We start from the raw sequence: 17,218 nt of genomic DNA on the forward strand, positions 1-17,218 counted from the left end.
AAAGGAAATCACTAGTGCGCCCCACGTATGTATGTCGGGGCATGGTCGGGGATTTTCACTTTTGCCCGAGGGTTGGGGATTTTGTCACTTCAAAAGTGACAATCCCCACGTCTTGGGTGGGGCAGCCCGGGGGGGGGGAAGGGGTGGGGGAAACAATTGATAGGCGCATTATCTTAGGCTTGATCCGTTATAACAAATCACTTTCACATCACATTTTAAAAAGAAAGACACGTGATACTTTTCCAGAGACACGTGTAGACTTCGTACAACGTTATTTTGTAAAATCTTATGTGCACAAATGACATTTAACCAAAACACACTATCAACCATTTTTACCATTGAATATTTCGAGCTGTGCTGAATTACTGCTTATGCTATGTACGTAATATTAGACCCGAAATAGGGAACTATCATCACAATGTGAAAAAATGATAATCACCAAAGTGATTAACAACAATAAAACGTCTACATTATTACATTTTTTAAAAAGGAGCAAGGCTTACTAATATTTTATGTAACATTGAGCTCTACTTTTTTTAGTTTATAAAAATTCGAATATTAGTTTTGAGTCAATACCGGTGGGTCCTGCAATCTTATGGAGGCTTCATCAGACGTCATGGTTTGAGCCCGACTTTCGGCAGAGGTACTACACACAGAGGTACGCGTCACACTGCTTGAGATGGTGGAGATATTCTGAGCTTTCTTGTTCTTCCTTCGCGACTTCATGCCCAGTTTGCCCCTCCACAGATTCCGGATGCGGATGTTGCATCCGAAAGATATGAAGATGAAGACCCCCTGCAGCGAGTTCAAGATGATGAAGAGGTACCAAATGGCCTGATGGTCAATGAAGTTGCCAAGGCACCCGAAGATCCAGGTGAACCCCATAACACCAGATATCTGGTTGAAAAGATATAACGATACAACAGTGTTCAACTGTAAATGTAAACTGAAACAAAGGAATATTCAAGTTAGGATAGGGATACGCCAAGATCATGAAACATTGTCCTTTAAGGGTCCGTGTAATGTTTTTAATGTTTTAAATTTTGAAAATGCACTTTTTGTGCCCCATTTAACCATATTTTTAATGAACATTTTGCCATTTCAAGGACGTTTTGGTGACTTTTAATCTTTCATGCTCACGAACATTTCCACGATTGTATAATTCAAAGTTTTAATTTGTGAAAATTGTCATGTTCTCATGATGAATGAATGAAACGAATGAAACGAATGAAACGAATGAAACGAACGAAACGAACGAAACGAACGAAACGAACGAAACGAACGAAACGAATGAAAAGAATGAAACGAATGAAACGATTGAAATGAAAGAAATGAATGAAATGAATGAAATGAATGAAATGAATGAAATGAAAGAAATGAATGAAATGAATGAAATGAATGAAATGAATGAAATGAATGAAATGAATGAAATGAATGAAATGAATGAAATGAATGAAATGAATGAAATGAATGAAATGAATGAAATGAATGAAATGAATGAAATGAATGAAATGAATGAAATGAATGAAATGAATGAAATGAATGAAATGAATGAAATGAATGGAATGAATGGAATGAATGGAATGAATGGAATGAATGGAATGAATGGAATGAATGGAATGAATGGAATGAATGGAATGCATGGAATGAATGGAATGCATGAAATGCATGAAATGCATGAAATGAATGAAATGAATGAAATGAATGAAATGAATGAAATGAATGAAATGAATGAAATGAATGAAATGAATGAAATGAATGAAATGAATGAAATGAATGAAATGAATGAAATGAATGAAATGAATGAAATGAATGAAATGAATGAAATGAATGAAATGAATGAAATGAATGAAATGAATGAAATGAATGAAATGAATGAAATGAATGAAATGAATGAAATGAATGAAATGAATGAAATGAATGAAATGAATGAAATGAATGAAATGAATGAAATCAAACATCATCGAGGTGCAAAATGTTCAGTAAACATCAGAGGCCAATACAAAATACATGCACATGAATCTCGTAGATCGCATCACATGGGCAGCGGAGGCAAGAAACACTGGTTTCAGAGGCCGACAATGAATACATGCATGGGCTTTTATAGAGTCCGACATGGTGCATGACCATGAGATGCAGGGGGAAATCATGGACCTCAGAGGTCGATGCACATGGACTACAAGGCCTTGAGACGCCTCAGGGCCTCATAGGCTGACACAAAATACATTAACCTGTGAGACCGAAAGAACTTCTTAGATCTGTGCACGAATCGTGGATGCCGAGTTGAAAATGAAAGCATAAAATTTAGATGAAAATGAATGAAAATATATCAACAAATTACAATACATGACCTCATGTATCGTGCATTCCTTAAAATCGTCGCAGAATACTTGATAGGTGCATTTCAAATGGTAAACATAACCCACCTTGAAATAAATCCACAGCTCTCCGAGCGTCTCCTGTGATTTGGATTTGTCCTGCCGAACCATCGCCGCTGCTGCAAGCGATGCGTGCACGCTACGCACTGTCAAACCAAAAAGGACTGCGTTAGCAATTAGGCTGCATATCATCGGAACTATAAACGCACCAAGCACCGCATATTTGCCGATCACCCAGCAGGATTGCTCTCCACCATACTGAAACCCAACATGCTGACCGTCGACAAAGTGGATAACGAGGCACGTGGTGACGGCCAGAAGCGGTAAGCCCCATCCGTACAGGCAGTAAGTGAAGAAGACTCGCTTGTTAGGACGAGCAGCTTGTCTGGAAGTGAAGGTCCTCATGAGGTCAAAGGCTAAAACATTCATCCAAGTGAAGGTAGCTAACCATAGAAAGTGCATCAAGACGGCCATACTGATGCAGAATGTTTGGTTCTCCGCCTTGTCCAATACTGTAAGGGTCAGAAGCTGAGCCAAGAACAGGGCACCAGTTAGACTCATGATGGCCCCACCAGGGACGTTCCTCAGAACTGGGAACACACAGTAGTTGGTGAAAGTTACCAAGAGAGCTACGACGGATAAACAGTAACCGATAAAGTTCACTAAAGTAAGTGGGTCTGAGAATGAAATGTAAGGTTCTTTTGGAGCCGAGAAGATACTGGAGCAGATGAGGATCCAACCATCGGGCAGGCGAGTTACCTGGTCTTGCAAAAACTTCCTCCCTTTGTACTCCAGCCCTAGTTCACCGTCTTCCGTGCTCACAGTCTTTGTTTCTCCAGCATGGGGTAGGCGGCACTCGTCGTTCTCAAACGTTTGTCCGCATACAGATACCCTGGTGTCTTTAGCTGAGCCATTGAAGACTGCCATCTGATAGTTGTAGCTACGAAAGAAAGAAACTGACTTCGCTTCAACGAGCACTCCACCACCGACATAAATGACCTGGACGCCACCCATGCTGAACACCCTAGTATCTGCTGCCCGAGCGGTAAACACGAGATGCTCACACTGCAACTCACTGACGGTTCCATTGATAGTCACGTTCTCTGATGTACCACATACCTCCACAAAATCAACCTGATCAACTCCACATCTGACGACCCATTCCCTTGAGCTACCTTCCTCATATGGAGGCACGACCGTCAGGTCCAAGATTTCCTCGAAATCTGTGATATTAGTGACATATTCAGTGATCAGCTCTGTCATTTCTCCATCAAGTGCTTGCTGTTGGTGATCGATAAACGAAGAATAGAAAGGCCATGTCAGCTGAATGTTCTGCCAGCCGAGTGTGTTCAGGTAACATTGGGTAACCTCCATCACTGAAGAGTTTACTCTGTACGTTGGCAGTACGTGTAGTTGGTAGTGCTTGTTATAGCACTTGATTTCATCCTGCAACTGGAGACTCGTGGATGCTTCGGGTGCCCACGGTTCAGGTACCCTACCTAAAAGCACTTCAATATGGCCTGGCAAAACGTGCGAAAACACAAACGGACAGTAATCCAAGGTAGAGATATTCACTCCGTTGCAGTATGCACAGTGTGGATTCTTGTACTTCAACCAACCAGATGTTTCGATAATAATTGCAGAGTATGACTGACATCCAAGAGCTATCTCTGGGTTCACATCATCCAAAGGACATACACCGATCCCTACATCATACTCATCAATCCAGTAAAAACTAGAGTCAGTTAGCAGATATGAGCTCGCCAAGCCGTTACATTCGGCACAGTGTAGATTCTTGAAGAACATCCCTTCTTGGTATTTCATCGGACCTGGGTAGGAATTATTGGCACACTGCAGAGCCACTGCAGTGTCATTCCAACCTGGGCTACATCCGTCTACTATGACTGTCCGATCCCAATTGACCATTGTACAAGTGAATGAGCCTAAGGACAGTGATGTGTTGTTGTCCGGGTCTTCGTGGAGAGAGCACCGTTCCTTGTAATCGTAACAGCAGTCGCCACACAGGATACAAACCGCATCACATCCACACAGTTCGTCGTCAGCGGGACTTCCACAACGTCCAAGACACGTTTGTTTGGAACAGGGGAAGACTGTCAGGCCGTACATCGTTACACCTGAGTCAAGTAAAGAAAAAAACAAATCTTCTTGGTTAAAAAATTACAAACACATATTTTTGGAATACTAGAATAAAACCACATGTTTTAGTATATTCCCATCAACAGACTCTTCCATTAGTTTAAACCTCAAGCGTATATTTTCTTGTTTGTTTCATCAGTATGTAAGGGCACTAAAAGGTAAAACCATATGAATGATTCAGAGCCATAGGAAGCAATTAGGAAGCATTTACCACCCACCTGTGTCAATAGGATTCAGGTTGAGACGTGTATTGGGTTTATAAGCAGCCTTCCCTGTTTATAAGGCTTTGTCTGGATAATAGTTCACAATTTAGTTTCGCCCTTCACAGATGTATTTTTATAAACACTGCATACTCAGTGTTGGCCCTGAGTGATTGTGAAAGAAAAATCACTTGGGTTGACCTCCAACCCACAACCTCCTGCTTACTTCTAGCGCAGACGTCTTACCACTCGACCGCCGAGCTTGCCGGGATCGGCTGACTGGTTCGAATCAGATATAGCAGCGCATGCCGCTATGAAACAATTCATAAGATGGAATATGCGTCGGGATGATGGATATTCAAATACGTCGGTGAAGGGCAAAACCTTATTTTGAAATTACACCATCCAGACGGAAATTCCATCTTATGAATCGAGATAATATTCCACTCACGCTAAACATTTTCCCCTATATCCTTACTACCATCGCTTCGGACGTTTCAGCAAGTTAACATTGTATGCCTAGTCCATACCTGTTTCACATTCGACGTGAAGGAGTTCATATTGATGACGCTGGCAAGCGTTCTGGCCTCGTACCCATCGTACTTCACCAAGAGATGAACCCAAGAAAATTTCCCTCATAATCAGCTCCTCTCCGGTGTTGACGTAGCCAGGGGACTCTGAGTATGGGATCAGCTTTGAGACGAAAGCCCAGGGATACCCAATACTACGGCATGCTTGGTCAGCAACAACTCCCGCCCGGTATTCGTTGACAACTTGCAGACAAAGTGTTGCCCAAGTGGACCCATTGTATCTGGCTTCCACTATGCCCATGTATTGGGATCCGTTGCTGGTATGGCCTAGACGATACTCAACGCTAGCGTCAGAAGGAAGTATATCATTTTCTTCGGAGGGAAAAATGAAAAGAGAAATAGCCATATACTGTCACCACCTTTCACGTCAATTATATTGAAATAATAAACCTCATTGAGCCCATGTATTATTTCAACGACAGAAATTTTGCCCCCTCTACCCTCAGTGCGTCTGAAAGAGAATTGCAATTTTACACAAAATTATGTGGAGACCGTACCTGTGTCCTACAACAGTTTGACTAAATTTGGTGCGTGCGTTAATTATGTACCCAAATCGTTATTGGACATTATTAATACAGATGAACAAAATACCCCGAGTCTAAAACATATGAGTGTTACTTTGGGCAGGGCATGTAAGGCTGTTTTTCTTTGTCTTGGGCAGTTTTACTGACATATCCTAGGGATAGTTATACAAAGATTCTCCCATATACAAACACAGATGAACAATTAATGCACCATTTTTTACTAATTATGTCGCACCTGTCGCGCAGACTGCTCCGAGTAAGGTGATGTTCTTATCTGGGCAGAGATGCATACTTTGCTCATCCAGGCATTGAAAGAAGCCTCTTGATCCGTCATAAATCGGGCAAGCAGAGAAGGAACACAGTATCTTCTGGTTGTTGTTAACCGCTGGCTCTTGTGTCACCCCAACTGAGAATTGGTACCCAAGGTACTGGCAGACACTGTCGGAGTACATAAAGTTCGTCCCCCCTCGGGATGATAACAGCATCCACTCATATCCCCCAACGTGAAGCTCCACTCTTCCCTCACTCTCCCGTCGACCTCCGACCAAGCGGATGTTCCCTATGGTCCGAATACAAACACAATTCGGGCGATTCACAATGCAGTGCGCCACCAAGAGTATGCCACGGAGAGTTTATTTTTCCCAATGCATTGTGGGAGATGGTCGACAAATTCGCAGCGCGGGACATTTGAAATTGTTGGGTTTTTTTCGGTCAGTAGTTTCGTAAGCGTTTGATTCCAGGATCTGTTTGCCCTTTTCTTTTTTTCTTATCAATATGGTGTTTTATGTCAGGCGGCAGAACGCTATGCTCCAATGTTTAACATATTAGCTCAAGTTGTCTTCTGACACTCATTCAAATGGACCATGTTTTGTCGACCGTAAACCTAAAAAAAATGACTCTCCATGGCAAACTCTTGGTGGCGCACTGCATTGTGAATCGCTCGAATTTATTGAGTGGGGGAATTGTTGGTACTAAGCCCTGCAGTTTTGTTTCGTCTCGAGAGAGCAAATTTATGCTCGAGGGGGCACATTTACGTCCGCAAGAGGGGCACTCGGGTAATTTTTGTGGGGGGGGGGCATGTGCCCCCCGGTTCCGCCGCCCCTGGTACTATTCTAAGTCGAAGGCCCTGCAGGAATTAGCGCAGGGAAAGTTCACGGTTGCACTTAACATGTTGCAGTTAGTGAACGAATTCACTGGAAAAAGCAAGTCATTCGCACTGGATAATAACTTCAAGTCATGTCAGAAATCCAATTGATATCGTTTTAGGTCGAGAGATTTGCATGAAATGCAAACCGTAGTTGTTTATGTTGAAGGGAACTGCGTTCTCGTTTTTTTCACGAAATTATATTGGTTGGACAGAGCATTTAAAATATTATAAACGTCCACACAACCACACTTTAAAAATTGGCCGTTTTTGTGGAATACTTGGGAGAACAATTTCGGGGGTCACAATTTTGACTAAAAAAAACGAGCTGTTTGGGTGTGCCAGTCACGATTCCAGTCGCACACGTTCCTTCAAAAAGAGTTCTTCTTTTTTTTTATAAAGAAAACACGTTTCTTCTGATTGGTAAATTTATCTGCTAGTTTTAATGAAAAACCACCTGCTATTGTTTTAGATTAATCAAATTACCACTGCTTTCTCAGTTTTCTGGGAGTTTACTTGCGAGCAAATTTATAGCGTATGGTTCCACCTCTCGGGCATCCGCTGCCTGATCCAAGTACAAGTACATATTTCTCCAGCCATAGAATGCAGGAGAAACCATAGTAGATTTCAAAAATTCCCAGGGGCATGTACCCGGACCCCTTCGGCACGCCTTCACTCAAATACGCCCCTCACCCGTTTCCTGAAAGTAAAAGCTAGATCCGCCCAGTGGCGTATCCAGTGGGGGGTTTGCCTCCCCCCCCCCCCCCCCCGGCGGATTTTTATTGACAAATATTTGGCTGTTTCGGCAACCGGCCGAAACAGCCTTTGTTTTCGTTAAAGTTATTTTTTGGAATTTGGAAGATGGGTACGTAGCTTGATACACTACTGGATCACCCGCCCCTGATGTAGGGAATCGGTGCTTCGATTGCAGTGTAGGGAAGTGCGGGAATTTTAAAGGTGAGCGTTCTTTCAGCAAAACAAAAACAATGTGTATGAATTGTTTTCGCTTTGCTGAAAGAACGTACACATTTTTCTGTGATCCGTGGACAGAACATTAAAACGGTGGTTGTTTTTAAAACTCAGTAACTTGAAAAGCACATAAGTGATTTGAATGATTCTTGTACTAAAAGAAAACTTATGAATTGGGCTTTCATACCCTAAATTTTGAAAGTGCTAAATGCAGAACTTCACTAAAACAATAGTCCCGACATTTGGGCTTCGGGCTTTTTTACTCACTCTGTATTGATGCGGGTATTATAGTACACATGCACATCGTACATGGAATCTTTCAACATTTATGTAAAGAGAATTTTGGGGAAAATTAGTCCTCATCCGAGGAGACTTCGTAATTGCCGAAAATACGTACGTATAGCGTGTACGCGTAAGAAGTATACAACCGGGGTTTTAACAGTTCTCAAGAACAGTCAGACATTGGGTTCCTTTCAACCAGACCTTTAAATTAGGATAAGTAAACAATCTAAAACAACCTTTTTAGGTGGTTTCTGGACCATGTGACCCTGTAACTTCTATAGAATGTATTTACAAGGGAAGTAACTCAGTCAGAGTTCATTCTTTTTATCGAGAGGATTGTTCATGGAATATAGCATGCACTGTTTCTATTTAGAAGTTTCTTGCTCGGAAGATTGCGTTTGCATGATTCATTCGTTTTTCATGAACAGGCCATACGGAATACAATTTGAAGGTTTACATGGTAAAGTCAGTAATTATAGAAACTTCGCTGTTGCACCGTGTGACATGAATTTTCTTGACGTTGGCCAGAGCATACCGTCCGAAACGTTGAAATCCACCGGTTAGTCTTCTGTATAACCGCCATACAGATCCTTGTCATGTGATTGGTGGAACTCACATCACGTGACATGCGTTATTGCTCCCATTCACGCCGCGGCGCAAAAAGTACTATCCGCCCATGGGGTATGGGAAATACTCATAGATATAGAATAAAAAGACTAGATCGGCAGCGCGTGCATACGCGCCATAGACTGTGCACACATTTTCCCGTTCCGTCGTAGACGCTCTACGCACAGTAGTGCGTGGGGCAAAACGTGCATTACGCGCACCTACATTCCCGTAGGTTTGTGCACAAACTTGCATTTTATGTCTGTAAAAGTAACAAATTTTACCAGTAATTATTATGTATCCAACAAAATTCAATATGCATTTTCAAGCTGGATAGTCACCTCGAAGTTTGCTCCATTTTCCCCTCGTATTTATTTTTCGTTTCAAAATGATAGTGCGCGTTGCTAAAAATCTCCAAATAAATGTCAGCTTATCTGATAAAATGTGTATAAAGACATTGTTTATAAACAACAATGAAAAGGAAAACGCTGAATGTAAAACCTGCATTAAATTACCGTTGAATTATTTAAGAAAATTGTGAAATGTTTCAATGGATGATTTTAGAGATTTGTGTTACAGTTATTATCTTTTTGGGATGAGAACAATTTACTTGGATTGCATTATAATTATGTCGGATTTTTAATGACAATAATATTGCCCCTGAAAACCGTTTTAAGAATGAAATTAAATTACACTCCCGTAATGTTGCGGACTTCTGAATAACCTAATTAACCCCTTAAGTTTATTTACATTGTGCTCTACTTTTAGTACCCATTTTGTATAACATTGTGAGATTCTTGCGCCTTCTTGAAGAGTTTCAGATGCTGGATACGCCACTAGAGGTCCAGAGCAAAATAACACAAATTTGTTTGTTCTATTATTTTTTTGAGAATATGTTAGTGAAGGGCTGGGGAGGGGCGTGCATCCCCGGCCCCCAGTATCCGAACAAAACTGCATCTGATTACGGCGAATGTCATACCCTGAGGAGGGACAATGAAGACAAAACAAGTCTGGGTGTTGTCCCTTGAAGCTGCCGTGAATTTAAATTAAAGGACAGCGCAACAACTACGGAAATAAGACTTTCAAAATAATCATTGTTCTGTTTGTTGATGAAGAAAATAACACTCAAACAGCTGGATGCAAGGGTTTTTTTAAGCAACGCGCACCAGCATTTTAAAACGGGAAATAAATACGAGAATTAAAATGGATCAAACTTCGAAATGAGCATGCAGCTTGATAACCCATTTTGAATTTTGTTAAGGAAATTACTACTACAGGTCAAAAATATTACGTTTGCGGACATAAAAATGTGTCTTTCCATACAAACCTACGGGGAAAAAAGGTGCGCGTAACGCAACTTTTGCCCAACGCGCTAAAAAATGGCGCCGCCCATGGCAGAAAGCGCGTCTGTACGCACTGCCGATCTAGTCTTTTTATTCTATATCTATGGAAATACTATTCAACAGTTAGGATCAGTCTTGTTCCATGACGCGGTATTTGTGTGCAAATGCATGCTGGTGTGCGCGTTCAGCGTTGCGCGTAGCGCGTATTGTTCCAAAGAGCCAGCGCTACAGCGTTGGGTTCAAACATTTTCGTGAAGGGATGGTTTGGAAGAGAGAAATACATTTCCCTCCAGTTTTGTATTGAAATAAAAGTTCAAATATATCAAATGACAAGGATCTATATGTCAGTTATATAAAACAAATATTGAGTGGCTTTAAATTGTGAAATGGGAGGAATATATCGCTCGGTAAAATCTGGGCATTTCCAATAGAAACGTCCAGATTTTACCTTGCGATAATATTCCTCCCATTCCACGCTGAGCCACTCAATAGTTGTATGCCGGAACACACAAACTCAAAGAGATTCATACTACACAGTGCAGCCGCAAAAGGGTTTTTTTCAATAGTTTGGTGAGAAGTGTTTTCTTAAGATGGAACTTCGCGTCGGGGTGAGGTAAATCAAATTAGGTTTTGCCCTTCACCGACGTATAAACACTGTATACTCACTGTGTTACCTCCCGAGTGAAAGCTGGAAAAACAAACAATCACACGGGAGGTAACACACTATAAGTAAGAGTATAAGTATTAGGCGAGCCCTCAAATTAGAATCCCTCCTCGAACCGTTCGGGGTTGAGCCCGCCCAGTATGTTGAAGGGATTGGGACCTTGCATGGAACCGATCGGCCTGGATTAACTCCACCAGGCTTCTGCACCATGGCTCTGGCTCATCACAAAGGAACCAATTTGCGACGCGCTAATCCTCCAGTAGGCAACAATGACTGTGATTAGCTTCATAGAAGTTGCCGCTGGTAATCCAAGTGGGCGGAATAATCCTCCAACAATGGCCAGACTTCAATTTATGTTGCCTATTGTGAAACCCTGAGTCACCAGTTTGGACCGATTGGGGCGTCACGCTTCAGTGACCGGGTGGCTTCTGGTTTCGTACCGATTGGGGTGAAAGAAATTAGCATACCGGACCCGGTACCCGAACGGTCTTTAATCTGATGGCTCGCCAAAGATTTGAGGCTTTGCATGGTGGAGATACTAATGGATGGAAGGTTTGCGGAAACACCATATGCGAATAATTTCTCAACTAAGAGAATGGTTCTGAAAAGAACCAGAGGTATAAACTCGACGTTCCGGTCAGTATGCTCTGACCATCTTCAGGAGAGTGCCTAAACTCTAAGAAAGTAACTGTGGGGATGCCAAGTAGCTTGGAGTCTAGAGCAAGCTTGGTGTGCCCACTAAAGTGGAACAGTAGAGTTGAGTATACAGTGTTTATACGTCGGTGAAGGGCAAAACTTAATTTGAATTAGTGTTTAATTTACCTGTGAAGCAGGTAAGGCTTACATCGAACCTGTGATCGCACACCTCGTAATACGGGAACCATCCTAACTTCAAACAATCATCTAGAGTCATCATCTCCTGCAATTGGCCACATATCATCAGCTGGAACCAGATGGGACCGGTGGCCTTGCCAAACTCCCCGCTTGCGGTTGCCGACAGGAGGGCGGGGAAGCCGAGTTGGCGGCACGCCACGCGGCCAATAAGGAATGGGTTCTCGTTGGAGCAGTAGGTTCCCCACGAGTCTTCTCCTGGTGGGAGGACCTCTACACGACCTTCGTTTGGGTAACGCCCGTCTGCAAGACGGAGCCCCATCATATCAGCTAAAGTAAAAAATAAAAAATAACAAACAAGGCTTATTTAATGGAGCTTATAGGTTTGCATGGTGATCATTATTTTGCATGATCAATGGATGGAAAGTTTGCGGAAACACCATGTGAATGATAACTCTTTGTGGGTTGTGCGGTTCTGAGAAGAACGAGTTGCAGGACTCTTGCTGGTGTAGTATTTTTAGAAGTGCATGGGTACGGTGCTAAGTCGTGGATCCGGTACACAACACGGTGCACAAAATACGTAAGTCACATTACTTAATCCATTCGTTATCTTGTTTAGCAAAACCCAGGCTGTCCAAAACTAACTGCTCTTCGTTATTACAGAAGCAGAAGCACCATAGACAAAAAAAACAGTAAGCAAGATTTGAAGCGTAAATATTAGTGTAGGTTTTTTCCGGTCATTTTAACATTTTTATAACACGAATTCCCTATATCGATACTTTCAGTATAATTCAAATTTTTAGCATACCAATTCGTCCTAAATTTGTGAAATTCGTCTCGTGTAGCAATCGGCATTGAATTGACAAAGCAAATTCGGTTTTTTTGTCATTCGTTTTAATGTTGTTGTCATTACATTTCGTCTCTGGTGACTTAAACGTTACGATTAAAAATGTTTCCAATCTTTCGACTTATTTGAAGAATTGCGCGCATTAATTAAATTTTATTTTTTTAACAAAAATTTCCTTATAAATGAAAGTAGTTAGGTGTAAGTTTTGATTTTTTTTTACAATTAACATTAGAATCAGAAAAACAACGTTCACAATTTGCTCTTTGCTTAGCACATGGAAATTAATTATTAAGATCAAACACCTTCGTAAATCGTAATGTTGGTCTTTGATATATGTATATGAATAAAACACAGAAATAAGGTACGTCTATCAAAGAGCAACATTAATAATAATAATAATAATAATAATAATAATCGTATTTATAAAGCGCCTTTTCCAAAGGATACAAAGCGCTAGGGGAGAATGCAACCAAAAACCTAAATGTGAATATCCAATAAGACTATATGAATACATGTATCACAGCAGAATCAAATGCACATAAGAAGGTACGATTGAACAGATGTGTTTTTAAGAGTCCCTTAAACTGCTCTACAGATGAAGCGTTCCGGATAGTAATGGTGAGTGAGTTCCAGCTACGGGGACCAGCGATGGAAAATGCACGGTCTCCAAACTTCCTGGAGGATCGAGGTACCACCAGATTGGATTGTGATCGAAGACCTTCACGTTTGGGTTTGCTGAAATCAAATGTGTCCGAAATGTATGGCGGGAAAGTGTTGGATACAGTTTTGTACATGTTCAGTGCCGTCTTAAAAGTGATCCGCTGGTTGACTGGAAGCCAGTGGAGATCCAGGAGCAGATGTGTGACATGGAAATACTTCGGCTTCATATGGATCAGTCGAGCAGCCTTGTTTTGGAGTTTTTGAAGGCGGTTGAGATCGTGTTGCTTAAGTCCGGTGAGAAGAGAGTTGAAGTAGTCAAGGCGTGGGAGTATATGTATACCAGTGCACGAACAACAGAATGACAGGTGTCGTAGTCCATTAAGAAGGTGTTAAGTGCGTATTGTGCAATGTCTATTCCTGACTCTAATGTTACATGTAATTGTGAAATACAGAAATACAAATTCAAACCTTTCAGCTAACTACTTTTATTTATACACACAAGAAAATAAATGTTGAAATCATCATTGTTTTAATGCGCACAATTCTTCAAATAAGTCTAAAGATTGGGCGCATTTTCTTATCTAGGTCTTCCCCGTTATTTTAACACTTGTACCACACGAATTTCCTATTTTGATACTTTATTATCGTCCCCGAACATGGCCAAGCTCAATTCTCAATTTGAATTTCAAAAAGCCACCACTAGATTTCATTTAAGGTTCAATGTAGCAATCGGCGTTGAATTGAAATAGCAAATTCGTTTTTTGCATTCGTTTTAATGTTGTTGTCATTACATTTCGTTTCTGGTGACTTAAAACGTTACGATTAGAAAATGTTCCCAATCTTTGGACTTATGTGCGCATTAATCAAATTACAATTTCAACATAATGTTTCCTTATAAACAACAGAAGTTAGCTGTAAGTTTTGAATCTCATTTTCTGTGTTTCAAAATTACATGTAACATTAGAATCAGGAATAGACCTTTCACAATATGTTCTTTACTTATGAAATGCAAATTAAGCATTAAGATCAATCAGCTTCGTAATATTGCTCTTTGATAGACAAACCTTACTTCTGTGGTTTTATTCATTTATATATATACACATCAAAGAGCAAAATTACGAAGGTGTTTGATTTTAATGCTTCATTTTCATGTTATACGTAAAGAGCATAATGTGAAAGGTCTATTCCTGATTGTAATGTTAATTGTGAACACAGAAAAGAAGATTTAAAACGTACAGCTAACTATTTATACATTATAAGGAAATGCATGCATGGCATGCCTTACACAAGCTTTTGCTTTTTAGGTTTTGCCTCCTCTTCCGGACTAGATGTTCATATCTGTATTTTTTTTTATTTCTGTTTTGATTTATCATGAAGAGGAAACACATGTTACCGAATGAAATGAATAGAATATATTTTGAAATTATAATTTTATTAATACGCACAATTCTTCAAATAAGTCCAAAGATTGGGTACATTTTCTAATCGTAACGTTTACGTCACAAGAAACGAAATGTAATGACAACAACACTAAAACGAATGACAAAAAAAACGAACTTGCTTTTTCAATTCAACGCCGATGCACGCGAGACGAGTGTCACAAATTTATGACCAATTGGTATGCTAAAAAGTTAAATTATACTGAACCTTAAATGAAATCTAGAGGTGGCTTTTCGAAATTCAAATTGAGAATTGAGCTTGGCGATGTTCGGGGACGAAATTAAAGTATCGATTTAGGGAATTCGTTGTTCTCAGAATATTCAATGACTCCAAATTTTAAAATGATGTTTAAAGGAGGATGTTTTGCTAAAACCTTGCCAGTAGTCAGAAATTGCCGGAGGGGGGGGGGCGTAGGCAAGGTTGGCGTTCCCCCCCCCCCGCAAAGCACCAAAAAATGTAGAAAAAAGGGGGAGAAAGAAAAAAAGGTGCGAAGTCATAGTGCTGTTAATATAAAGGGTTGGGGGAAATGTCCCTGCCCCTCCGAAAAATACAAATTGAGAATTTGCTGGAAAAGTACAGGGATTTCGAGGGAAATGTGCTTTGCCCCCTCTAGAAAAATATCCTGGCGGGTCCAGAACCCCACGCCGTTTAGGCTTCGCACTCGAATTAGTTCGCATCAGGATACACAAGTTTGTACCGCCCCCACCCCCATCCCCCCCACAGCCCCACTATTGAGAGGCGATGATTGACGCCCTTGGTGCCAACAGGCTTTTAGAGCTAGTACCAGTTTGATCTTGCCTAATTCGTACAGTGGTTTGTACGCTGAATTTGGTGCCGGTACCTAGGGCGGAGAAAGGCCTACGGAACACTAGTGCCTAGGGCCTACGAAACACTTAATCCGGGCCTGTATTTATTTAGAGTTGATCACTTCAGCATCGAAGTTAGTGTTGAAGTTTGTGTGCTTCTACGAGTCCATGTTCGGTTAAGATCTGAATGAAAAAAATAGCGCAGCTAAAATTCCATATTAATGACGTTATATTGACCTTCCGTTCAGTTGCATAGATTGGATCCAATTAGCAACATGGGCACTCATTTTCCGGGGGCACTCAAAGGATTTAATAAATATTTTTCCATTCAAAATAAGCCAATCTCTGTTTTCTTCCCCCGAATGTTAAGCAGATGGTAAAACGGGGCGGCAGACTTTAATGATGCCACTGATGGAATTTTGGGTCGAGTTGGATCAAACGTTTCTTTCTTTCACAGACAGTCTAAAATCTTTCCAAAAAAAGGCCAATCTTGTCATGGTAGTCTGTTCAGTCCCGTTGTGCCTCATGTCAACTTTCAATTTCCAGCAGGAAGACAAACTTATTCACAAGCTCAACAATTTAAGCAACCCGGATTGTTTTATATTTGGAATACACAAACATACCTGCAGAAACCGCCCGGAAACAGACACATCCAAGCATCGACACCGCCAAACCATACACGAGATGTGCCGATTCCATGGTGATATGCCAGGGCCGATTTACATTGACTTCGCCCGGCCAGAGCTAGCCAAATAGAGTCACTCTGAACAGCGTATCCTTTCGCTTTGACAAGAACGACTCAACATCAATCAATTCAACCGATCGTATAATAACAGAAACAGGGGCGTCAATTATAGACCAGACGGTGGTTGGTTATATTTATATAAAATTATGCGCGCATGCGTATAAGCGGGACACGTTATAACATGGAAGCGCGAACGTATTTTTTTCTTGCAAATTTTTTTGGCTGTTGTAATAGGCAGAAATCATATAATTCATCGGCGGGTCTGTATAGGGTTAGCCTTTCGCAATTGGCTTAGAGCGGCGGAGCTGCGAAAGCACGAAGCGACTGCAGCAAAGATTAAGTCAGCACGCAGTTTCGCTGCTTGTCTGATGCCAGCAAGTTAAGCACGATGGCCTTGGCGAAAGGCTAGTATAGGGTGTGTTACGCCGGCAGACAAAACACATAGGAGTTAATATCTTTCTTTTCTTTGCATACCAGCAAATCACGTGCAATAGTCAATCTGATCATTCTGATGACATGTTCATTAGACGTTGGCATGCAATGTATATTTTTTTAACCGACGCATTATATAATAACTGTTAGCATTCTTATTCTGTGTTAATAGGTACCTCATTTCGAGTTGGACGGAATGTTCAAACTGGCAATTCAACATGATAGTTTCGTGGGTTTCGCCATTCAACGATTATTTTTTTTACAAATTCTGCGGGTTTGTGTTTGGATGAATGATACATCATATTAGCCCATCTCTATTTTGTTATTTAGTACTGATGTGATAGTGATTTACTACATGTTGATTCAGCCGTGTGGTTGCTAAGGCCTAAGCGTCACCGTTGTTAAACAATGCTAACCCGGCCCTACCCCCTCCCCCTCAAATGAAAACGGAACACCCCTACACCATCCAGAGATCTCTGGAATGGCCTCTTCGGTTCAATGCAGATTGTCACCCACAAAATAATTAATGATAAATAACTGTAAAAGATGGTAAGGCTCATAGCCAAAGGGATTTCATAATAACTGTAATTAATAATAATG

General features: G+C 41.1%; 1 protein-coding gene across 1 annotated transcript; it reads right to left on the reverse strand.

The window, feature by feature from the left end:
- Window positions 1-126: 126 nt before the first annotated feature.
- On the reverse strand, window positions 127-16,272 carry LOC119726616. The gene is made up of 6 exons (XM_038198363.1): window positions 16,065-16,272; window positions 11,680-12,018; window positions 6,085-6,408; window positions 5,266-5,637; window positions 2,427-4,513; window positions 127-897 (listed from the first exon to the last, which is right to left on the reverse strand). The coding sequence occupies exons 1-6, from the start codon at window positions 16,138-16,140 to the stop codon at window positions 559-561; spliced, it is 3,537 nt and encodes a 1,178-aa protein (XP_038054291.1). The 5' UTR covers window positions 16,141-16,272; the 3' UTR covers window positions 127-558.
- Window positions 16,273-17,218: the final 946 nt, after the last annotated feature.

This window comes from Patiria miniata, unplaced genomic scaffold (assembly GCF_015706575.1).
Source record: "Patiria miniata isolate m_02_andy unplaced genomic scaffold, ASM1570657v1 HiC_scaffold_2, whole genome shotgun sequence".
NCBI classification, from domain to species: Eukaryota; Metazoa; Echinodermata; class Asteroidea; order Valvatida; family Asterinidae; genus Patiria; species Patiria miniata.